Source organism: Psittacula echo (assembly GCF_963264785.1).
Source record: "Psittacula echo genome assembly, chromosome: 4".
In the NCBI taxonomy this organism is placed as follows: domain Eukaryota; kingdom Metazoa; phylum Chordata; class Aves; order Psittaciformes; family Psittacidae; genus Psittacula; species Psittacula echo.
The window spans coordinates 9870841-9895271 of NC_137738.1; the positions used below are offsets into that span (position 1 = coordinate 9870841).

Here is a 24431-nt window from a genome sequence, read left to right on the forward strand (position 1 = left end):
CCACGCGCACATCGGTGTGCGCGGCGCAGGCGCGCGGAGCGAGCACGCGGAGGGCCGGGCAAGCAGCGCCATGGCGGCGGCAGCCGCGCCGGTGGGGGCCGTTTGCTCCTTTTCCCCCCGCGATTGCCGCTTTTTCGCCATCTCCAGTTCGGATGGGCGCCTGCGGGTGTGGGAGACGGCGAACAGTCGCTTGCAGCATGAGTACGTGCCCTCCGCTCACCTCAGTGCTGCCTGTACTTGCTTGGCGTGGGCCCCGCCGGGGGGACGGCAGCCCCCCAATAAGGTACAGGTGAGTGTGTGAGGGAAGGAAATGAGCGCGGCGGGATACTGAGGTAAAGGAAGGAACGGTGGAGCCATGAGTAGCTCTGACGCGTGACCGCGGCCCGCTCGGCTTCACCCCGCCCTCCCGGCGCCATGTGGCGGGGGTCGGCGTGGCCGGGCAGCGGAGATGCGGTGGATCGGTGCCGGGAATACTGAATGGTCAGGGTTGGAAGAGACCTCTGGAGATCATCCAGCCCAACTTCTCCTGCGAGGGCAGGGCCACCCAGAGCAGGTTACACAGGAGGGTTTTGAATGTCTCCAGAGAGGGAGACTTCACGACTCCCCTGGGCAGCCTGTTCCAGTGCCCTGCCACCCTCAGCATAAAGTTCTTCCTCATGTGTTCTAGTTTACGGCCACTGCGCCTTGTCCTGTCTCTGGGCACCACTGAAAAGAGTCCAGCACCATCCTCCTGGCACCCACAGAATAAACAGGCCCAGTTTCCACAATCTCTCTTCAGTAAGAGAGATGCTCCAGACGTCTTGTGGCCTCTGCTGGACCCTCTCCAGTAGCTCCTTTTTTGTAGCTCCTCTGTTTTTGTACTGAGGAGCCCAGAACTGGAGGCAGTACTCTACATGTGGCCTCACCAGGGTCGAGTATGGGGTTAGGGTCCTCGGAGCAAGTGTGGGGTTCCTCGAGGTGCAGTCAGGGCACCCTGCTGCAGGTGCAGGGCATGTTTATGCCTGATGTCCCCTGGGGTGTGTGTGGGGTGCCTGGGGGCTCTGCTCCCCTCAGAGGAGCCTTGCAGCATCAGTCCTCACAAGGCAGGTTTCACGTGGTGGGGGAAGCAGCACTGGAGGTTTTAGTAGTATTATTAAAAAAAAAAAAAGGGGGAGTGTGTCTGTCAGCAGAAGCTGTGACTGTAAAATCATCTATCATCTGTATAACCTGCATGGAAGAAGCCTTCCTTGAAGGAGCAAGGTATGTTACTTCATGGCATATCTCACCTTATTCAAAAAGGATGCTGCAGAGCAGGTTGGCTGCTCTGCGTATCTGCTTAGCTTACAGTTCACATTCCAGTAAAGGCAGTGTCTCTCCACACTTCCTTACCCTTGGAAGCATCTCCATTCAAGCTGCTATGCTGCCCGTGATGGATCGTCCCAAGCTCAGGAGTCCTGTGAGAAGGTTGGTGGCTTTATTCAGAGCACACATCAGAGGGTTTGGATGTTCTCCACCTTGAGTTTGTCTTATTTAGCTTCACCTCAGGTGAACACTCAATGTGGAAATATCTATAGTGTATATAGTAAGGGACCTTTTCACCCTCTTCATGTTGAAGTAATCCTGTTTTCTTTAGTTAGGACATATATTTTTCTCTCAGGAAATGGTATCCTTTGTATAAGGTGTGTGAAATCCACCCCCTTTATCATAAGGTGTAGGGAGGGCTTTTAAAGATGATTTTTGGTATATTAACAATTTAGTGTATTTGAAATGCTATAAGAAATATTTCAGAACACTCAGCACAGACTGCCAATCCAGAGGAAGTTGATACCATCTCATTTTTCTCAGTTGAGCATCTTAGTTGCTGAACTCTGAAAACTCCCAGAACGTTTGAAGAATGCTGCAGAAAAGGTCAGTTTTAGATTGGCCTTAACCTGTTCATTCATCGTGTAACTCTGAATAAAAAAGGATCCATGCATTAATTGCAGGGCTGTGTAGATGCTTCTTCAGTGTTAAATACCTGTAACTGAGGGTTAATCCATCCTGTGTGAAATAAAACTAAAAGCTCACGTAGTGCAGTGCTGTGGTGCAGTAAGTTAATCACAGGATGATTCTGAGTGACTTTTCAAAGCTAACCCTTTCCTAGGGACCCACACCTAAACCCCACAGGTGCTCCAGTTTAACTTGATTTAGGGTTGTATGGAAAATGGACTTGATCAGACAGCATTTGGTTACCTTTCAGTGCTCTTTAATTATTCCAGTAGCTTGAATGTTCTCCCCTTAATGAAAGTTGGTATGTTTTCAAATGCAGCTGGAAACATACGAGTTCTTGGGATAATAATGCCATAAACTTTTATAATTCATTGGTTTGTTCTTAGACTGAACTGAAGAACTAAAGCTGTGATGGTTCTGCCAAATACATTTTACTGAATGTGGCTTTTCTGACATTAGTCTTGGTTTTCGTTTTTTCAGTTCCTGGAGAGCTGGCATCTCTGGGCAGTACTTGCATCTGGTCTTCAGGAGTAGAGCTATGTCACTAGATACCTGTAAATGGTGTTTGGCCAAATTACACCTAAACTAAGTATGTTTTGGGTTGCTAGCATGTTAATGAGGGTCATGCGTTACATGGGAATATTAGGAATTAAGTTTTGAACTGCAGGCCCTGGAATTGCTGATGCAGTGGTGGCTTATTGGGATGTTCCCTGCACACGTGCTTTTGTAGTGTCAGTACTTCCTGCCTGCAGTGTTCAGCTCCTCCCGCTCTGTGAAGTGGTGCCTTGTGTAAGAGTATGTGGACCACCAGACTTTCAAAATGCCTTCTTCCACTTTCTTCCTATTAAGCTGCAACTGTTCTATCATCTAGAGCTCTCAAGATTCTTTAGGCTTCCAGCCCATTTCAATGTGTTAAGTGCTTTCCTTCACATGTGGCAGCAGAGATTGGATTTCTGGGTTTTTTTTAAAGTCTCAGTGGCTGACCTACTCAAGAACATTATGGAAAAATGAGTGCACAATCCTTTTTCAAGCAACATCTCTTAGTCATCTCTACTAATTAAAACTCTGCTTTTCAGGCAGAGTTGAAGGATTTCTAAGTAAGCTTGAGTTCAATTCAATCTGAACAGAAGTAATTAAAAGGAAGCTGGTACTTGGTATAGTTCAGCCTCCCTGTCCTACCCATGAAGACAGGGTGCTTTTTTAAGTCCCTGATCCACAGGTGAATCCCTCATAGATCTCTGCTGCAGTTGCAGTCTATGTACTAAACTAACGCAGGGTAGAGAAGTTGATTGATTTTTAAACTTCTTTTTTTGAGTTCTCAGAGTGCTTTTCAGTCATCTCCAACATTAACAGGTGTCTGGATTTTCCAATGACATTTCTTTCATGCAGAAATTCCTGACAAAATGTCCTGCTAATAATGCTGGTAAAGGGTGGTCAGCAAAGGAGTAGGTGTGAAAGAATAACTGGAAAAAAGCCTTCACTGCCTCTAGCTTTCTTATTGACACTGGAAACAGCAGTGGACTTGAGTGGGAATTTTGTTGTGCCTTTGGGTTGTTCCAAGGGAAGTTGGCCATAACAAACTGAAATGGAGGGTGAACAAGTTTTAGTTAAAAGATTTATGTAAGGAAAAAGAATAAAATCTGTTCTTAATTGTGGCTTTGCTTTGCAGTGGGGGTGTGTGGGATAGTCAGTAAAACTGTATGAAGAGATGGAGAGCTACCAGAAATCATATAAACTGTACTCTGTACTTACATCTCCACTGACTCTGTGGCCCTTGTCTTTGCATGTCAGACAGCAGTTCCAATGTGGCTTAGTTGGCATTGCTGCCAAAAATTTAACCAGTTGAGTCTTTTCTCATATGTTGTCTTAAAGCGTGCTTGATTTACTTGGTTGTGCGTTGTGACTGTGATGGTTTCTCAGCATCTATGTTTTTGTAATATTTTCATAAACACTTTTCTTTCCCAGGAAAGATGAAGACTAAACAAATGCTTGCAAAACCCCCAATGTAATCTCTTTTCTCAAGAGCTTGCTTTTGAGGTAAAAGTATCTATGTAGCATTTTGGTATTTTTTGGCCTAAACTAAAGCACTTTTCCTTGCAGAAGATGTGTTAAATGCAGAGGAGAAGAAAGTCCCGCTTCAAAAAACCAAAATATTTACCCTCCTCTGTTTAACTTTTAAATCTTAGTTGGGGTGAAAACTCCTAAATCTCTGTACCTGACTAAAAATTGTTCGCTGTGTGATGTCTGCTGTATGACAGATTAGCTGCACCACATGGAGCTTGCACAGAGCTGATTGCTCACATTTTATCGGTCCCCTTTGGCTTCTTCTGGCTGCTCATCAGTGCAAGTATGTCTGTTGCTTAGAGGAAGTGTTAGCTTGTGTATATATTTTGTTTTTAAATTTGGAGAGCACGCCTTCCTGTCCTCTGCAGAGTAGGATAGCGCTTTCTTTTTAAGACGCATTATGAATACTTCATATTTGCAAGAGTTTTCTGAATAGCTTTGGGGAAAAACCTCATCATTCTTGATCAACTCTTCTCCATTTTCTGGATAAAGTATTGAGATGATGTTAATCTTTACCTGTGCCTCTGGGATATGAAGTTTATGAAAAACTTAACTGTTTTTTCTCTTCATGTATGTGGTCACTAGGCTAGCAAAATGGCCTCCACCAAATGTTTCCAAGTGACTCATAGCACTTGGGTACCTTGCTCTTGGAGGTACCAGTTGAGTCTCTAGGTTGGTGTGCACTTAAGTGTTTTCATTTTGTGTCTTGGCAAAGTTTGTGCTGGCTGACTGGGTTTCAGGCTTACAGAAGATTTTTTTCCCTTCTGCTTTAACACTGAGATTAGCTGCTCAGACTAATTTATTTCATCTTTTGTTTTTATTTTTGATTTTCCAGGATGGTCCACAGAGGAAAAAACGGAAGTCTGAAGTTGCAGAAGTGGACAGACAATTAGATATCCTGGCTGTTGGTACTGCAGTTGGTAGCATTTTGTTGTACAGCACAGTAAAAGGAGAACTACAGAGCAAGCTAGTAAGTAATACACTCTTCATCACATGCTACCAAATACTGATGGGTTCAGTTAGTTTATGCTGTTCTTTCTGCTACTCAAAAATAGAATAAACTAACCTCATTATATATGTCTTTTTCTTAATACCTGTGTATATGGATAGAGGTGCACTAGTTCAGGTGCTTGGGAATCTTCAAGTGGTGCTTTTCTTTGTTGGCAGTATGTATGCATTGAGAAATCTTGGGTTTGAAGTTAATGTGATATCTTAACAAATCCATGCACAATGTTACAATGTTATGTGTCACGCAAATTAGCACCAATGATGCAATGCCTAACTGGAGAGTTAAGTGCACTGTGGAAGTGTCATGCTCTCAGCTCCTGCACAGTACTGTGGGAGAGGAGGGCAGGACTGAAGTTCCCATTGACTCTTAGGAAGTTGTCATGTTGATGGACTGAGATGCGCTCATTTTCATTCTTCCTTTCTCATTGAGAACTTCCCTGTTACTCCTGAGCACTTTGGTTTTAGTCTTGGGTTGCATAGTGAGCAAAATAAATCTATATGAATGACACTGTGTAATACTTTGAGGTGCTTGCACATACTTCTGCTTCTAAGCTGTTAGTTGTATGTAGGATGATAAATGTATGTGAATTTAGGTAAAGCCATGACTTCTTTTAAAATCATGATACATGCAGGTGACACTAGCTAATGAGTATCAACCGTTTTATGGAAAAGCTGTATTTATGCTTGAAAACTGAAGAAATAAGAGTTTCAGGTGAAAACACTGGCTGCTCTTTTATAGGAGCAGCGTATCAGATGAGTACTTTATTTTTTACAGATAGGTTGAACTAGAAGATTATTCCTGCTAGAATAAGAGCTGTCACTTTTAGCTGCCCTTATTGAACAGATTGTTTTGCTGTCATGTATTTTGTCTTGCTCAGAGCTGATTTGCAGTGACACTTTAGGGAGCAGTCTGAGCTGGCTGGTGCCAGTTCAAATAGTGAAATTTTGTAAACTTTAGGAAATACTTTCATAAATGATTAAAGGGTATATTTGAGCTGGTTGTTGAGAGATGAATGATACGCCTTTGTAGGGTCTTCTACGTATCTTTCTTACAATATGATCTTACAATAGCTTGCTCTTAAATGCTGAGTACAAAAGGAAGGCTGTTCATCTCTGAATGTACTTAAGCAAGCAGGCATTTAGATGACTGTCTAGGTTTCAATTGTAACAGTTACTTTTCTTCCTAGTAGCTGGTGCAGGGCTGTGTTTTGGCTTTAGTCTGAGAACAATGCTGGTAACGCGCCGATGTTTTAGTTGTTGATAAGTAATGCTTAGTCTGATCAAGGACTCTTCAGTCTCTCATGCTGTGCCAGGAAGGAGGGGCATAAGAAGCCAGGAGGGAGCAGAGACAGGAGACCTGTCCTGAACTAGCCAAAGGGATATTTCATACTTCAACATGTCATGCCCAGTATAGAAACTGGGACCGATTGCTGCTTGGGTCAGGCTGGGTATTGGTCGGTGGGTGGTGAACACTTGTATTGTGCATCACCTGTGTTTTCTAAGCTTTCAGTGTTTGTTGTTTCTTGTTATTATTGTTATTGTTGGTATTACTTCTATTATCTCTATGTTGTACTTTAGTTATTAAACTGTTCTTATTTCAGTTCTTCCCATTTTCCTCCCCATTCCGCCTGGGGAAGCAGCGGGGTGGTGAGCAAGCGGCTGCGTGGTGCTGAGTTACTGGCTGGGGTTAAACCATGACAATGAGTGTCAGCAAAACATCTGTGATAGACTTTCATTTGAGCAAATTTCCTGCTGTTAGACAGCCTTGTTTGGCTGTGTATATAAAAATAGTGGGCAGGACGATTTTTGTGTTCATTCTGAAGTGCTAGAACAAGAATGAATTCAAATAGTTATGCGTAACTAATTCAAATACTTGTATATGTATCAAAACATGAAATATCTTTAACCTGTACAACTGTACGTGTATATTGGTCCTTGAAGTTGCCAGTGGTCTAAATTTAGCTCTCAGAAGAGAAGCTTGTTCACATTGTTGGTGTGAGGAAGACTCAATATTCAAGACTTCTTCATTTATTAATGAGTTGACACTCTCTTACCTTTTGTAGGATGGTGGTCATGACAGTAGAGTAAACTGTGTGAGATGGCATCAAGACACCTGCTGCTTGTATAGCTGTTCAGAGGACAAACACATTGTGGAATGGAACACACAGACCTGCAAAGTAAAGTGGTAAGTGGTGCTGGTTTTCAGTCAGATTTGTTCGCACTTGCTTTTGTGTATTTCCTCACTCACAGGTTTTAGTGAGGGCCTGTTGGAAATCCTGCACTCTGCTATCCAGTCTTCATGCCCACTGTACGTAATTGACTGTTGGCTATTACTGTTCTGAGATTGGAACTGGTTTTATTAAGGGATAAAAGAATAAGTCTAGCAGGGAAAGACTAGATGAAAAGAGTAACTGCGCTGAGAGATTCGGGTCCCTCCATACTAACTGTTAGTGGGACATGGGCTTCCAGTCACTTTTGTAATGCTGAAAAATCTAAATTCTAGAAAATATTCTTGGAGATGTGGGGGAGCAGATACTGGAGCACCAAATTCCAGTTAAATCAGTTACATGCACCCAGCTTTGCTCAAAGAGCCTTGCTGTGATGATAACCCACTTGGTTTCGCTCACTACTGATGTGCAGTGGGGACAGTTCCACTTGGCTGTCTGAGCAGGCTGCTACTGTTTAAGGTAGTGTTGAGCAAAATAGAGCTTAGTGCAGAGTAACAAGATGTCTGGTGAAGGCATTTACTTTTTTTCTGTAATGAAGTCTGAACTGTTTTTTAACTTTAAAGAAGCAGCAAAGATTTCTAGTAACAATCCTGGTAATCTTACTTCAGTAAGAGTTTAGTGTATGATGGCACCTTGATCCTTCTCTTACAATATTTCTTTTCTGTGACTTTTCCTAGTGTTGTGTTATTCTTACTGCAGCTCTATTGGTCTGTTAAAGTTGGCGTGGGCACTTCAGACAGCCCATCATCAGTAGCCTCTATGGTTTCCCATGAAGAGAGATGCGTCCTTGGTTGTATTAGGGCCCTGACGTAAAGTAGAAGATGGCTGTAAGATCTCTGTCTAGCCTTCTCTTCTTAGGATTGAACACATCCAGTTGCCTCACCTTTTCCTCTTGCATTTCATGCTCTAGTCCCTAAACCACCTTCATGGCCCTCCACTGGATTTACTCCAGGGTGTCAGTGACTTTCTTCTACTGTCCCAAACTGGACATGGTGCTCAGATGCAGTTTCAAAAGTGTTGCACTGAGGAGAGAAATTGGTTTCCTTACTCATGTTTAACTCAGCCATGAGGACTGCAAACTTATTTTCTATAAAGCTACTGTCTAGATGTTCATCCCCAGCCTGTACTGGGATATTTCCATCCTATGTGCAGGACAGTGCATTTTCATTTGAGCTCTGAGATTTTGACAGCCTGTTTCTCAAGACTGCTGAGATGCCCCTGGACAGCAGTCCTGCCCTCCAGCATATCAACTGCTCTCTCTAATCTGCTATTGAGTGTGAACTTGTTACGTGTGCATTCTGTCCTGTTTTGAGGTCATTAATGAAGTTCCAGGTGATATTAAATAGTATTGGGATGTCCTTAGTGATGCTAGAAACTGCCCAGTAGCTGGACTTCACTGCAGTGAGCACAACTGTTTGAACTCAGTGTAGCCAGATCTTATCCGTTGTTGGAGTTCATTCACGCAGTCTATATATCTCCAATTTGGCTGCAAGGACACTATGTGAGCCATTGTCAAAAGTGTTGCTAAAGCCAAGATACATGGCATACATGGCTCTCTTGTTCACTGGGTGTCTGTCTCATTAGGAAGGCAATCAGGTTGTCTAGGCACAGTTTGCCATTTGTAAATCTATGCTGGATGCTCCTAGTCACTTTTTGACATTTGTGTGCCTAGAAAAGGCTTCCAGGTGGATTTGTTGTATAACCTTCCCTGTTGTTTCCTGGGTTCTCCTTCTTGTGGATATATTTTGTCTCAAGCCATCAGAAGTGTCTCCTGAGCTACGTGGCTCCTCAAAACGATAGTGTGGTCTTGTAATAACTATGGCCTTAGCAGTTCTGGGTACATCCTGTTCAGTCTTAAGGAGTTGCATGTCTTGGACTTCCTGTGATCCCTAATTTGATCTCCCTTTACTACACAGATTGCTTTGCTCCCCCTGGCTCTAGTTTCATGGGAGGCCTGAGAGAATTTGCTCTTCAGTGCTTTGGCCTTTTCTGTGTACTGAATGTGTCCCTACACTATTCAGCAGGAGGCCTGCATTTTCCTCAGTCACTGTCTTACTCCTGCTGATGTCCTTTTCTCGGCCTTCCTATTCCCTGCTGGTTTGAACACCAGCTAAGTTTTGGCTAATTCTGTCCCTGCATGTCTGGACAGTATATTCCTTTGTGTAACCTGTCTCCGTTTTCCTCTTCTCTATATTTCTTTTTTGTGTTTCTGAGTTGGATTAGGAGTTACCCACTTGGTCAAGCCAGCCTTCTGCAATAGGTGGTAGTTTTCTGCTCACCTTCACCTGTTTCAGAGGAGAACACTGTGCACTCATGCTACCCTTCTGTGTGGAGAAACCTCTTTCCTATTTACCTTCCTGGCATGTTCCTGCTGAAGTGCCTTCCTAAAGGTTCATTAATTGCATCTCTCTTGTTATGAAGGCTATCCCACTATTTTTATGTGATCCCAGCTCTGAAGCTGTGCAAGGACATAGAATTCATCCTGTTGGTGTCCCATAGCATGTATGTTAGTGTACAGGTACTCGGGGTGGGTTCCATTCATACTGCTTTGCTTTCTCTTGCTATGTTTTAAGTAATAGAGAATTTGAAGTAGGAATTCAGAACAGAATAGGCAAATAAAAAGTAAGTTGCCAATTGTGCAGTATTAAATAACTTCATATTTTTGAGTTGCTGTGCTTTTCTGTAAACTAATTTGAAGGAGAAGAGCAGAAACAGAATAGCTTTGACCTCATCTTTGACTAGTTAAATTAGTATTCCTTAAAATAATTTTTGCCTTAAGTTGTCCAGAATGGTTGTTGTGTATTTTGAGATGATGCTAATTAATATTGTTTCTTTCTATTTCCCTATCTTTCTCCCTTTGTACAAACCCCTCCATCCATATTCTAGCAAGTGGAAAGGCGACAATAGCAGTGTCACCTCTTTATGCATCAGTCCAGATGGGAAAATGCTGCTGTCAGCTGGTAGAACTATAAAACTGTGGGACCTGGAGACCAAAGAAATCTACAGAGTAAGTAACTTTGTTGAACTAGATGCAAGGATATTTTTATCCTTGATTGGTGCCATTGTGTATCTGGTGTTTCCTGATAGGACATCTGGAAATGTTACTAAGTTTGAGGAAACAACTGGCAATTTTGGGATTTCTGGAAGCTGTTGCTGTGATGATACCTTCAATTGTGGTTTCAACTTGCTGAGTGTTGAATGAGGACATTAAATTCCTTGGCTGTGTCTGAGCATGCTTCCAGCACCCCTTCTAAAGCCTGTACCAGGAAGATGGATGCTGTTCTCTTTCACTGAGTCCCCTTCTGATACCCTTTAGCAGGAGAACTCAGTTTACCACAGTATTAATTACTGCTGGTGTGGGCTTGTGCATGAGCTATCTGATGTTTTAACATGAGTTCCTCCTTCAGGTTTCTTTGGTAAATCGCATGTATCTGGTGGCATTATCAGTTTTGCTGTTGAAACAGTTGGCAGGCATAGGAGGAAACCCCTTGATGTTCCTGAGCAGGGCTCAGACATGAGCAGATTACTGTGTTGTAACTGCTACGTGAACATGGCCATGTTCTCTTGCCTGCTAGAAGGTGGGACACAGCTAGTCTCTGATCTCCTGGTACTTGCTATCAGGTAGGTGTGCGCACATGTGCTGTTACTCTGGACTGGCTGGCACATGGCAATTATCGTCTACATCTGCATCCTGTGATACCCAAAACTGCTGTTTATGAAAGTAGATTGAAGAACCAGAGTTTTTTTGGGGGGAGTGGTAGTTGTGTTGAACAGCATCAATGTGTCAGCAGACCAGTGCATTCAACTCACAGTGAGAATGAAACTAGGAATCTAATTTCATTATAAAAGTTGAAGTATAAAAATGTGGTAGTGGGGGAGCACGTTCAGCACTAAGAGCAGTACAGGTGAATGCGATTCCTTTTGTGTGGGCTTAGTCCCAGTGAATTTGCTTTTGATTCCTCCTTTAACTTTTAAAATCGTGAAAAATATCTGGGGGGTCAGAAAAAATTTCCTTGAAATACAGAAGTGGAGGGAAGCTGGTAAAAAATTCACTGACATGTCCTTGTTGACTTAGTAACGCTTGAATCTTTCCTAATGTACTGTGTAAAATAATGTTTTCATTTTTGTCATACGGCTGCTTATGGCAATCATTGAAAGACTCTTTCTTTTTTTATCCCCTGTTAGCATTTCACAGGCCATGCTACATCAGTGTCATCATTAACGTTTACCACAGTGAAACCTATGAATGAAAATAAGCCCTTTGATGGAATTACAGGGCTTTATTTCTTGTCTGGAGCCATACACGACCGATTACTGAGTGTATGGTATGTAGGCTTTTTTGCACCTTTTGATTATGATCAGTATTGAGGATGTTCCTAAATCTGTGATTAAACAGAAGGTTAAGGAGAAAAGGGGGCACTCTGGAAAAACGCAGTGATGATCTCTTAAATAGTGCTTTAAACTCTCCGGTTGTTTAATGAAGATGTGAATTGGCTGTGTCTGAGCATGCTTCCACTTGCTGTTTGAATCGCTAGTGTATACCAAGAACATACTGTGTGATAGGTTTCCTTGTTCTTAGTACTTACTGTAAGGTTTAAGCTAAGTTATTTTGCTAAATTTCACTTGGGAGTTACTTTGCACTTGGAATTTAGAACCCTTTTCCTAAACTGAAATCTGAAATTATGGCGTGAGTAATGCTACTGGTGATTTATAGGCTTTATGCTGCTTTTCAGGTGCAGAGGGTGCTGTTTGTGCCATGGTAAATAATGTGAACTATATTTTCTTCCAGGCAGGTCAGATCAGATAGGAAAGAAAAGAATGCCGTGATGTCTTTCACAGTAACAGACGAACCAATTTTTATAGACCTGACTGTATCAGAAGTGAAAGAAGAGGTAGGAGCAATAGTTTGTAACCAAACACATTCAACAATTCTCAGTTGTCAAGTCAGTTTCCTTTTAAGGGTATAAAGAAAGAAGTTTGGTAAGTATTTGGGTTCTGTTATGCAGAGATGAGATTCAAATGGGAGTAAGGGTATTTATTGCAGGTGTATTTATAAAGCGGATAGCTAGTAAGTGTGAATTCAGTGTTTTCTCCAGAAGTTTTGCTTGTGATGGCAGAAATGTCAGTTGTTTCCTGAACAGGGAAACCAAGAACAAGGAACCAAGGTTCCAGATTGGTAGTTAGAACTTAGGAGCAAAAAGGACAGAAAAAAATCTTTCAGAAAATCCAGTTTGGGTATGGTCCTGTTTTTTTTCTGACCTCAGGTGGCTTTGGCAGCATGACTGCATTTTGAATTGACCAGCTTTTAATGAGTTAACTAGCAGCATACATTCCCCAACTCTCTCAATTTCAGCAAGTACAAGTCTTTCAAGGCAGTTTTCTTATGAAAAATATTAGTGTGTGAAACCCATTTACAGTGTGTTTCAATAATTATGTAAAGCATTTTTCTCCTGCCTTTAGATTCCTGTTTTAAAAGCAGTGTTTCATGCTATTTTTTCTGATGTTCCCAGTTGTGCCTTTACTGCATGTATTGGAGTTAAGACATACACCTGTCATTTAATTGCTCAGGGTACTCATCTCAGTTTCTTTCCTCTAAGCGTATTTAACACTGTCAGCACCTCTGTAGACCTATGCCTCTAAATATATTAGCTGCCATATTTGTGGAACTTTGCTGCTTATGATGACATGTGTCTGCTACTGTGCAGACTGTTCAAATTTGGTTGTATCAGTAGTGATACAATTGATACAATTGATACAATGAGTTACTTTTTTGTCTCCAGACAGTTGTAGTAAGTGTTCTGAGATGTAGTGTCTTTGATCTTCCTTATGGATTTAGTTTTATCTTTAATGTGTTTAGTTACTGAAAAAAGTCAAATTGTAGCCATGTAACTGCTTCTTGATGTCCTGTATATCCAGGAGGTTTGTCTTGATCTAATACAAATCTTTTACTGTGCCTTCTTTCAGCCTGTGAAGTTAGCAGTTGTTTGCCGAGATGGGCAGTTGCATTTATTTGAACATATCTTAAATGGGTAAGTTAGCTTTAAACTTGAGGGTGTCTTTGGGGGAGAGATCTGGGATTACTGTAAGGCAAAATTCAGTCTTGTCATGCTGCTGCCTTTGAGGCATTGTATTTGTTCACAAATCAGCTTCCAGCTGGTTCTTTGTCTTGGGATACTTAGGTTTTGGGTGCTGTGCTGGACATCAGTATGAAGTGTTGCTCTAGCCAAGATTTTGTCTGTGTACCTCATCTTAGCCAGTTGTAAAAGGTGTAAACCAGCTGAGTTTGCTGAGGACCTGCTAACAAAAGGTGGTTGCTTAAATGTGCAAGATACTGAAGTGTTTAAGCTTTAAGTGAATTCAAAAGAATTCACTTGGAATTCTTCTCTTCTTTTTTTTCCAGTTATTGCAAAAAACCCTTAACATCAAACTGTACTATCCAGATAGCAACGCCTGGAAATGATGGGGACTCCACACCAAAACCAGTCCCTATTCTGGCAGCTGCATTTTGCTCAGACAAACAGTCTCTGCTGCTTGTATATGGAAACACCTTACAGCCCATCATAGAGAAAGTGGTATGTGAAACTGACTGGAAGGATTTTGGATTTTGTAATACGGCGTGTATACTGCTCTCAGTGGGAGGGATTATTTTTACTTTATAAGTTGTGTTAACAAGGCAAAACTTACTCTTTCTCCCTTTTCTGGGAGCTATGACTGTTGCCCCTGACCTGTTTCAAAAGGTGATTTGTATTCTTCCATTCTTTCAATTAAAATACAGCTTGACATTATTGCTGGCTGTCTCTTGCCATTTCAGCTGTTTCAATCAAAACCATTGAAACTGGTTTTAATACTGTTTCAGTTTACCTGTGTGATGCTCTTTGGAGAGTGTAAAGATCTGGTAACAAAAGACAGATGTGCAAAGCAGCTGCTGTTCTAGAGTGAAAAAAGTTAATTCTACTTTATAGCTCTGGAATTTGTTCTCATCTTTCAGTAGTGTAATGAGTCACAGGAGTGAATCTCAAATATGTTAACTGGTTTTGTTCTTGTCCTTCCAGTCTTTAAACACCATGGAATCCCATATATGTTTGATAAGGGACATCCAGAAAGTGTTGTCACTTAAAACAGATGTTGCCATAACAAAGGTGAGCTTTGTGTGAAATGTGATTTTGTTGCTTCTCTTGTTTACTTTGGAAATGGTAGAATTCACTGCTGTCTTTTAAAATGAGGTTAGATTTCTGGATGGACCTGCTCAGAGCTGCAGTGGTAGATACAGATGTCTGTAGCACTCAGGCAGGTGGGGGTAAACTGTTTTATGGCTGCTGTGTGTCCTAGTATGCTCTCATACAGTTACCATCCTGTAGCTCATAGCAAGTCCTGTTCTTAGCAGGTCTGCCTGATAGACAATACTGGCTGATAGTTTCTCTTCTGCCTGAGATCAGTCCTTCCCCTAGAATCTGTCAGTGTGTACAGCCTCTTTGACCCTGATGATTTGGGGTGAGGTTGGGATGGCCTTTGTTTTAGAGCCTAAGTAAAATGAAACTAGGCATTAAAGGCCGTGTTCTTTTGGCTCTTTCTTGAGGTAGCCTTCATGTGTTCCTACTCACAGGGGTATGGCACCTGGGAATGTGAGCTAGACACTTAAATGGCAGTAGTGTCCACTGAGGCCATTTGCCACTGTTTTCTCTCATGCTGGATCCTCTGGGGGTTTAGAGATAGGCCGTGAAGTTCTTAATCAGCGTACAAATTCCATGCCTTGAAGATTGGAAACGCCTTCTGTATCTGTGAAGTGAACAGACAGTGCTGCTTTTCTAACCCTCAAGGTACCTACGGGATCTGGTGCTCCATCAGCCAAGTGGAGCTTTGTGCTGATTCCTCAGTCCTGGAGCTGGTGGGTAGCCGAGCTGAAATACAGTGAGAGGTGTAGGAACTCCTTGGCATGCAGTGATGATATCCATCTTGGTTTCGCTTTTTGCTGAATTCCAGTGAAGACACATTTCTCTTGGCTGTCTGAGCATGCCTTGTGGGGAAAAGGTCAGCGATCAGTGTTTTGAGCAAAGAGGGTAGCATTTAATGCCATTGCTGTTCTACAGGAAAATTCTTGAGCTACAAAACTAATTTATTATCATTATTATTTTTTATTTCTATACACAGCATCTGGAAGTTGCTTTGCTCACTGTAGTAGGTTATATTTGTTTTGCTTCAGTGGGCATCCAGCATGGGTCCCACAAGTACTGTTACATTGTGCTGCTGTTCATGATCAGTTCTTACCTTCCAGTAGAAGCTGGATTAATCTGCATGCGGTTTAAAGGCCTGACTATTAATACATGTGGTATCTATTGCTAGCAAACATACAAATACTTGTTGTTGGATACAAACACGTGGTTTGAGTTTTGTAAGAAGAATGATTCACAGGTGATTCCAACGAGACAGTTGCTTTAGTTGATTATGAAAACTACCTGACTTGTTTGATGTTATTAATTGCTCTTAAAAACGTAGGATTTTACTAATATGTATGTCAAGGAAATGGGTTGTAGTAGGCTGGGTTTACTGTGTATGTGAGAGACTGGGATTAAAATCACTATTTTTAAATTGGAAGCAAGCTCAAGATACTAGCAATTGATGCAAAATGTGGTTATCTCTGTCTACTAGGTAAAAACACCTGTTGTGAACTCGGACACCAAAGTTCTAGTGCCTGGAATTCCAGGACATAGTACAGCTGTCAAAACTCCAGCCTCAGGAAAGGAGAAAAAGAAAAACAAGAGGAAACCGGGAGAGACGGGGGTAAAGTGCTTCCTCTATTAAACACAACAGTAATGGAGAAACTAGAATCATAAGTCACTGTTACAACTTCTTTAGATGAAACTGAACTCGCTTTGTTTGGCATGGAAGCAAGCTTGGTGATACCTTTTTGTACAAAAGTAACTTCCTTCTGCTCAAAACCTTTCCCTCATTTAAGCCCTGGGTGCCTTGCCTGTAGTTTTGCCACACTTCTGCAAAACTTTGTCCCAGGTTTGTGTCTGTCTCTGTGGGCTAAGGTATATTACTGCTTTTCAGTCAAAACTTCTTCTCTTCTCAGGCTATTCTCTCCCAGTACAAAATTTGTGTTATTTTCCAACAGAATCCTGTTGGAAATCCTGAATTCCAACAGAGGGAATGCTGTAGTTCAGGTACTTAGCTTTCAGCTAAGTTTCTGAGAAACTGCACTTAAACAGCACTGCCCATTTTTGTTGTCTGCAGGAAAGCATTGAAGAGCGCTTAGAGGCATTGGATATTGATGTGAGCAAAGTCAAAACTCCAGGTGGCCTTCCACAAACAGATAGCTTCGCGGTACTTTTGGTCCAGGGCTTGGAAAGCAACGATGCAGAAATCCTAAATGTAAGTGTTATGAAATCATTGTATGCTGCTTAATCTGTTCACTGAGATTTGTGAGTAGCCTTCCTGAAAGTTGGTGAGGCTGAATAGTCAAGAACTTGTTGTTTGTCCCAGCTGCTTTTTGCTGAGTTGCTGCTCAAGGCAGTGATATTATAAATGATGGTAGTAGTATTACTTTTTTTGTTGTCACATACTTTACGTTCTGAGTCAGTGAATGCTTAGTCTCCTGAGCGTACAGTTCCCAAGTAGATATTGTCTGGAAAATGCATTTATGACAACAGTTTTACTTGAGAAGCTTATAGTTGCACTTATACTAGGAGAAAATAATAGTTTGGGAGCAGGAAAATTAAATCTTCAGAATTTGGTGCTAAATAGAAATTACTTGTCACAGATACTGGTGAAAGGCATTTAATTACAGAAGTCAAGCACAGAAAACAGTAAAGGAAACTTTAATGTGTTCTGATGCTTCACTAACGCTGATGCTTTTCTAACATGGGGTGGGCTAGGGGCAATGCTAGATTGTTTTGGTTGATCAAGTGTTTTGTTAATTGTAGCTGACTTGAAAAATGGAACTCCTTTTCATAGTAAATCTTTTACTCATAATCCTGATCTTAGCATACAAAGGTAGCGGAGTAGAAAAAGATTTAAAGCCAGGAATTTTTGATTGTGCTCATTGCTCATATACATGTTCAAACTGAATGATTCTCTGATCATGTTTTTCCATTTTAACAGAGAGTGCTTAACACAAGAAAAGATAATGTAATAAAGAACACAGTATCCAGAATGCCTATACATGCTGTCATTCCACTACTACATGAGGTAGGAGAGTGTGTTTCTTGTAGGTTGTACCAGCCACGATTGGTATGCAATCTAGTCGGGGAAAATCCAGGATATGTCTCTCTATTTTTGGCAATTAAGTTGGTTTGGTAGTTTTACAGGACAGAAATTGTTCTTAATTTCTCTCTAATAGGCTCTTATCTTTTCTGGCTGAAGCTTAACCAAAGGACAAAGTGTCACTGTCAAAGCTAGAGGGAGCATTAGGTCATGTGATATTATATTAAATGGTTATGTGAGAAAAAGAAAAGGAAGAGGTAAGGATAAAGCTTGTTTAGTCTGTGGCAAGCAATTAGCATTGCATCTATTTTTAAAACTATTAAAATGAACACTAATTTGAAACATGAAAATAGCAGTTCTAGCGAGAACAAGTTATATGAGCAATATGCTAGATACTCATATGAGAGAAAGAGAAATAGAATATGTACTTTAATGAGTTTAGATAGCACTTTGAAAATGAGGGGCAATTTCTTTCCTTCTTTGAAGATAGCTCAGGTGGCCAGTTGCTATTTTTAAGCTTTGCAACATCACTTAGTAGTAATTTTAAAAGGGATTTGGCTTGTATACTTACTGCTTATTCAGTGATATTAAGTGTTCAACTCTAATCTCAGTGGATGGACAAATCCTCATGTGACTGTCTTCTGCAGAGCTTGAGATCTGTTCTGCGAAATAGCCTTTACCTGATACTACCTTCACTTGTTTCCCCAACTTGTCTACCTTGTAGCAGCTGCTTTACTGAGCAGATACGCAGAGACATATAAGCGAAGGGATTTTCCTTCACTTATTCCAGCTTTAAGTTTCACTAGATATATTGCCTCTTGAATTCTGCTTTTATTGTAATAATGAAGCTCAACTTCTGCAAGTCATCAGCCTGTGTATATGATGGTAGAGCCAGCAATGTAATACTCTGGGGCTTGACAATCGTTAACGTTAGCAGGCTTCAACTGCCTGGAGATATTTCTACCCCAGTATTGGGGCTGTCACATGGATGTAATGCTGGTTTTTTTAAACTCCCTATGTGTTATTTACTACTGACTATTTTTGTTCTTCTAGCTTACGAAAAGATTGCAAGGCAACCCATACAGGTAAGAGACAACTCAGCTACAGTGTAATTCACCTGAAACATTTCTAATCTGTGCATTATGCTCTTTCCCTCTACCTATGTGACTGATTTCCATAGTAACTGTAATTAAAGTGCAGCATCTTGAGGTAAAAATTCTCAGCTGATTGTGGGTGCAAAGAGGAACTTGTATTAAGGCAATGCTTTGTCAGGATGGCTGAAGTGAAATTAAAAAGAGAAAAAGATATCTGAAATAAGCATATAACTTTTGAGAACGTATCTGAAAGCCCTGAATATCAACACTGTGGATCTGATCAATATCTAAAAAAGTAACTGTTTGATGTATAGCTTGTTTGGTTTAATTCTCAAATATATTTGGAAGTTTCCTGGTGGGGTGTTTAGTAACAAACCCAGCTGCCTTCCACTCATCTTGTTATATTGCTATTAAGGATAGCTTTTCAGAGACTAGCTGTCCTCAAACGTACTGTTTGGTTCGGTTTGATTGTTTGTTTCAACAAAAATTCCCTCTATAGGTGGAGAAAAAGTACTATGTTTTGATCTTTCATTCATTAAAGCCTCCTATAAAAACATATCAGAAACACAGACCCCTGAACATGTGTAGTTTAATCCTCACTTAAAAGTCTGGTTTTTTTCCTAACAAATAACTTAGATAAGTATCTTGTCTGGATAGACAAACTGTTACATTTCTACCTGAATTTATCTTTTTATATAATGAAAGAGGAGCACTTTCTATAGAACTGTTTAACATGTAGAAGGTAAATCTGGTGTTTCTCTGCCAGTATCTTTTTGATATCGTGTATTTTTCTTTTCCAGTGCCTCCCTAATGGTTCGATGGCTGAAGTCTGTTTTTACTATACATGCATCCTACCTTTCCACAGTAAGTATTTTGCATTAATGCTAATGCACATAACTAAAACTAGATTTAAATGCTTAATTAAATCTGTGTGCTTCCTCTGGGAATCTGTCTCCTGCTCTCCATATATGGCAGTGCCCAAATCAATGTACAGAGTACAATGTACTTCTACCACTTTTGCTAAATTGCTGCACACTGGTTATAGATTGTTTGCCTTGGTCATTCAGGGCATAGTTATAGTCATTCCAAAGTCAAACTAAGATAAGCTGTGTCATACCTGTGAGGTTGGGGAAAAAAATTAATGTTGGAGAGTGATTTGGCCTGTGTCACTAAGTCTTAGAACTAAAGTGCCTTGCTGTTGTAATGCTCATCTTGAGACTATCTTGGGCATGGCTGTGGGGTAATGGTGTGCCAAAGTTGTTAGCATAGTAAGTAATGTTGTGGCTTCTGGTACAGCCTTGCCTTACAAGGGATGGATAAAACACTCTTGTTCTGTTAAGAAAAAGGCATTTTAGCATTGTTAGTACTTTCCATTTAATGCAGTTTTGTGGTGTGTCAGAACTCGCACACCTTGCTGAGGCTGCATTCATACACTGGTGTATATCCAGTTCTCATTTACACAGCTTTCCAAATGGTGCTCTGACACCTGCTTATGGCAGTGACCGTGGAAAGGAAGAGGAATGGAATTGTCATGTTTTGAAAGTAGATGATGTTTCTAAACATGTCTAAATGTTAATTGATCAGGCTGCAGGTGGTTTCTGTGAACCCTCAGCTCTCCCTTCTGTCATGAAGAATGTGAGCAAGGATTGCTTGCCCCAGAAGTACAAAGATAGTTTAAAAGCAAGATATTTGTGGTGGTGTTAACAGCTTCATTTTAATTCATCCTTCTCTTCTCCCAAGTTGCCAGACCTTATTCCTCAACTGGGAATGCTATACCAGTTAATGGAGAGCAGAGTAAAAACTTTGCAAAAACTTTCCCGTCTGCATGGAAGACTGTTCATTCTTGTCACCCAGGTAAGTTACAGCTAAATAACATGGGTTGTGCAGAAGAAGTATTATTCACAGGCTTAACCTCCTTGCTGTGATTACATCCAGTGGGACTGGTCATCAGGAGCTTAATCCAGGTGCTGTACAGCTACACTTGTAGCGCTTGCAGTAGTACACTTAGTTGACTGTCTAGTCAGTCAGTGCTCACTGGAAGTGTTACACTTTTTTCCTGCCAGGTGTGTCTACTAGCCCATAGAGTTTTAAAGGGAAATAAATAGGAGGTACTGGGTTGCTTCAGAGAAGATACCTGTAAAGTTTTACTTTGTCCTTTGTATTTGTCTGTTGAACTACTACTATAAATGAATTCATATGTGTTAAACTTGATACAGACTTCATTTACAACATCGTTATGAGTTCTGCTGACTTTTAAGGTTGGAATAAATTGCTGCATCTAAGGCTAATCTGCAAATTTCATTCAGGTTGCAGCATCGGAAGCAGTTCAGGATGTCACTGAGATGAATCAGACTGCAAAGCTGGTATATGAGGATGGTAAGTCTTGGATACCAGGTGTAGCTCAGCTCCTGAACTCACATGGCAGCTGATACTTGATGGCTGTTCATCATGATCCTGTGCTTATCTACTAGTGTATACAGTCTGCCAGGAGAGTTTCTGTGGCAAATCCATGGCAGGAAAATCCGTGGCTAATGATGTGGGCAGCCTGTAGTTGGTTGTCCCCATGCCTTCTTTTTTTCTTTGTTTCCTCCCATTCCTGCTTCACACATTAAGGAATCGGTTAATTGGAAGTTTAGTATGCTGCTTAATGTAACTGGCAACCTCACATTTCTAGTGTTAGCTGCCCTTCTGCTAAGGTAGATAGAGTCAAGGTACTTTTATGTTCGCAGTAGATGTGTGTGTGTAAGTGTGCACTTCGAATTTGGCCTGTTTTTCTACTACAAATTCATACAGTATATTCATAATGGAAGTGACTTGTTCCTGGTTCTTGTTGATCAGCCTGATCTTCAGATAGGATTAGTTTGAGAATTGAAATAGCACAGTTTGGAGACTTAGCAGCATGTAGGGTTGGGCTTTTTTTGCAAAATGACAATTTGCAAACTGACCAATTGGATGGCCTTCTATGATGGGCTATGGAACTGATGGGCAGGGGTAGAGCAGTTGATGTCATCTACTTGGACCTGTGCAAAGCATTCGACACTGTCCCACACGACATCCTTGTCTCTAAATTGGAGAGACATCAATTTGATGGGTGGACCACTCGGTGGATAAAGAACTGGCTGGATGCCGCACGCAAAGAGTTGTGTTCAATGGCTCAGTGTCTGGCTGGAGACCAGTAACGAGTGGTGTCCCTCAGGGATCGGTGTTGGGACCGGTCTTGTTCAACATCTTTGTCAGTGACATGGACAGGGGGATTGAGTGCGCCCTCAGCAAGTTTGCCGATGACACCAAGCTGTGTGGTTCGGTTGATACGCTGGAGGGAAGGGATGCCATCGAGAGGGACCTTGACACGCTTGTGAGGTGGGCTGATGCCAACCTGATGAAGCTTAACCATGCCATGTGTAGGGTCCTGCACCTGGGTCAGAGCAGTCCCAGGCACAGAAAAGAGATCCAGATCAGCCCTGTGGAGAAGGACTTGAGGGTGTCGGTCGATGAGAAACTTAACATGAGCCAGCTTCAGTGTGCGCTCGCAGCCCAGAAAGCCAACCGTATCCTGGGCTGCATCAAAAGGAGCGTGACCAGCAGGTCGAAGGAGGTGATCCTGCCCTTCTACTCTGCTCTCCAAGTGAGACCCCACTTGGAGTATTGTGTGCAGTTCTGGTGTCCTCAACGTAAGAATGTCTTAGCGCTGTTGGAGTCAAGAGGAGGCCACGAGGGCGATAAGGGGGCTGGAGCACCTCCCGTATGAAGACAGGCTGAGAAAGGTGGGGCTGTTCAGCCTGGAGAAGGGAAGGCTGCGTGGAGACCTCATAGCAGCCTTCCAGTATCTGAAGGGGGGCTATAGCGATGCTGGGGAGGGACTCTTCATTAGGGGCTGTAGTGATAGGACAAGCGGTAACGGGTTAAGATGTAAGCAGGTGAAGTATAGATTGGATATAAGGAGGAAGCTCTTTACTGAGAGGGTGGTGAGGCACTGGAATGGGTTGCCCAGGGAAGCTGTGAATGCTCTATCTCTGACGGTGTTCATGGCCAGGCTGGACAGAGCCTTGAGTGACATGGTTTAGTGTGAGGTGTCCCTGTCCATGGCAGGGGGGTTGGAACTAGGTAATCTTAAGGTCCTTTCCAACCCTAACTATTCTATGATTCTATGATTCTAAAGCCTCTTGTCCAGACTGAAGGAATGTTTTCTCTTTGCAGAATCCTCAGAGGAGGAAGGCTCAGATGATGAGATGATTGCAGATAAAGAGTCTGATGTAAGTGGAGTTGGATCAGATCTTCTGTTTGCTTGTAGCAGAAGAAATCGTGTGACTGTCAAAGGTTCAAACATTCCTGTTTATTTTTTTCCCCCAGGAAAACTGGGATGAAGACGAAGAAAAAGAGGAGCAATCTGATGAACAAGACATGACTGTTGAAAAGGAAATGAATGGTGATTCTGATTTGGAACCAGAAAATGAAAGTGAAGAAGAATAACAGCACAGAAGGATAATTTTAACAGTTTAAACAAGTGGGCCACCAAACTCTGAATTCTGGATCATCTTGCGGAAAGATGCCATATTTGCATATTGGGAGTGCAGACTTGTGCACAGCCTGTGTGCAGAGGCACCTGTGTGGCATGGTGCATTTCTGAATCCAGAATGTTTAACCATGCCAGCCTTCTCTCGCCCTATTTCCCTGCGCTTACATATAGAAACATTTCTTCCGCCTCATGGTCAGATTATGCCCGTCATGTGGACATGCATTTGTATCTCAAGTGAAATAAATCTGCCACCACTGTTTGTGTGGTAAACTTGGTTCAGCTTTATATTGAATTTGTTTTGCTATTCGAGGAGCAAAGACAACTGGTCTGTACCTTCTTTCCATGCTTCAGTTAGCATAGCAAGTGGGGGCATCCTGCTGCATTTTTAAAAAAATGAAATGGAAAACAGGAGAAAAAAAAAAAAAAAGATATTTTTGTAATATTTAATTCTCTACTGGAATTCTTTTCTCCCCTCCCCATCCTCCATTGGTTTAGCCATGCCTTGGCAACATCTAAATGACAACTTGACTTCAAATGGCGTGGTTTGGGTTTTTGTTGTTTTTTTTTTTTTTTTAACAAATTTGAACTCAAGACTTTTATACGTACAAATCAATGACTTTTCTTGTGCTTCAGAAGGACATTAGAACTATCACTGGCTCCTAATTTGTTTTAATGGAGGCTGTATATAAGTTTAATGCTAACCCAGAGGATAGACTGTTGAATTGGGTGAGGAAATCAGAGTAACACCAGGAAATGAGAAGGTGAATGCTTGTGAATACATAGCGCACAGCAGTACCTTTATTAATGGATTTTTACCTCTCAGTGGCAGAACAAGGATAGCTATTTGCTCAGCTAATGGAAGCTGAAGTGGTGCAAACACATTTTTAAGAGCAAAACAAGGTAAAGGTTTGAGCCATTCACCACTATAATGTACAATAATATATTTGTCTATAAATTGAGCTGTTGCAAGTAAATACCACCCTCTTTGTAAAGTGAATAAATACACATCTCCTTTACCAAATACCTGTCCTGTGGTGTTTGTTGAGAGAGACCTTAAGTAGCTGTGGGGGGTGGTTAAGGATGAAGTGGTCTTTGTAAAAATCCGATTTCTAGTGGAGAAGGAAGCCAACCTAAAATTACGTGATGTTCTGCAAAGCACCTGTTGTTGCTGATTTCTTAGCTTCCTGTGTTTCAGTCCTGTCCACTGGTATGCCCACTGCTTGAGGATTGCAGTTGAGTTGCAGTGTTGTCTGGAGGCATTAAGAGGTTGTGTTATTGACAAGGCTGGAAGAGACATGGTTGGACTTGATGATCTTAAAGGTCTTTTCCAACCTAGTTGATTCTATTCAT

At 41.6% G+C, this 24431-nt stretch overlaps 1 protein-coding gene across 4 annotated transcripts; it reads left to right on the plus strand.

Moving 5' to 3' along the window:
* The first annotated feature begins 63 nt into the window (after nt 1-63).
* On the plus strand, nt 64-24187 carry WDR43 (WD repeat domain 43). 4 transcript variants are annotated; one of them, XM_080616662.1, is made up of 18 exons: nt 64-289; nt 4868-5002; nt 7104-7225; nt 10155-10275; nt 11454-11593; nt 12058-12160; nt 13233-13297; nt 13669-13840; nt 14321-14407; nt 15915-16046; nt 16503-16640; nt 17370-17456; nt 18525-18556; nt 19366-19429; nt 20306-20419; nt 20872-20941; nt 22763-22818; nt 22916-24187. In XM_080616662.1, the coding sequence occupies exons 1-18, from the start codon at nt 71-73 to the stop codon at nt 23033-23035; spliced, it is 1977 nt and encodes a 658-aa protein (XP_080472788.1). In that variant the 5' UTR covers nt 64-70; the 3' UTR covers nt 23036-24187. The 4 variants fall into 4 exon arrangements, with proteins under 4 accessions (XP_080472788.1, XP_080472789.1, XP_080472790.1 ...); XM_080616663.1 differs by having other exon boundaries at nt 64-283; XM_080616664.1 differs by lacking the exon at nt 22763-22818 and having other exon boundaries at nt 22916-23040.
* Nucleotides 24188-24431: the final 244 nt, after the last annotated feature.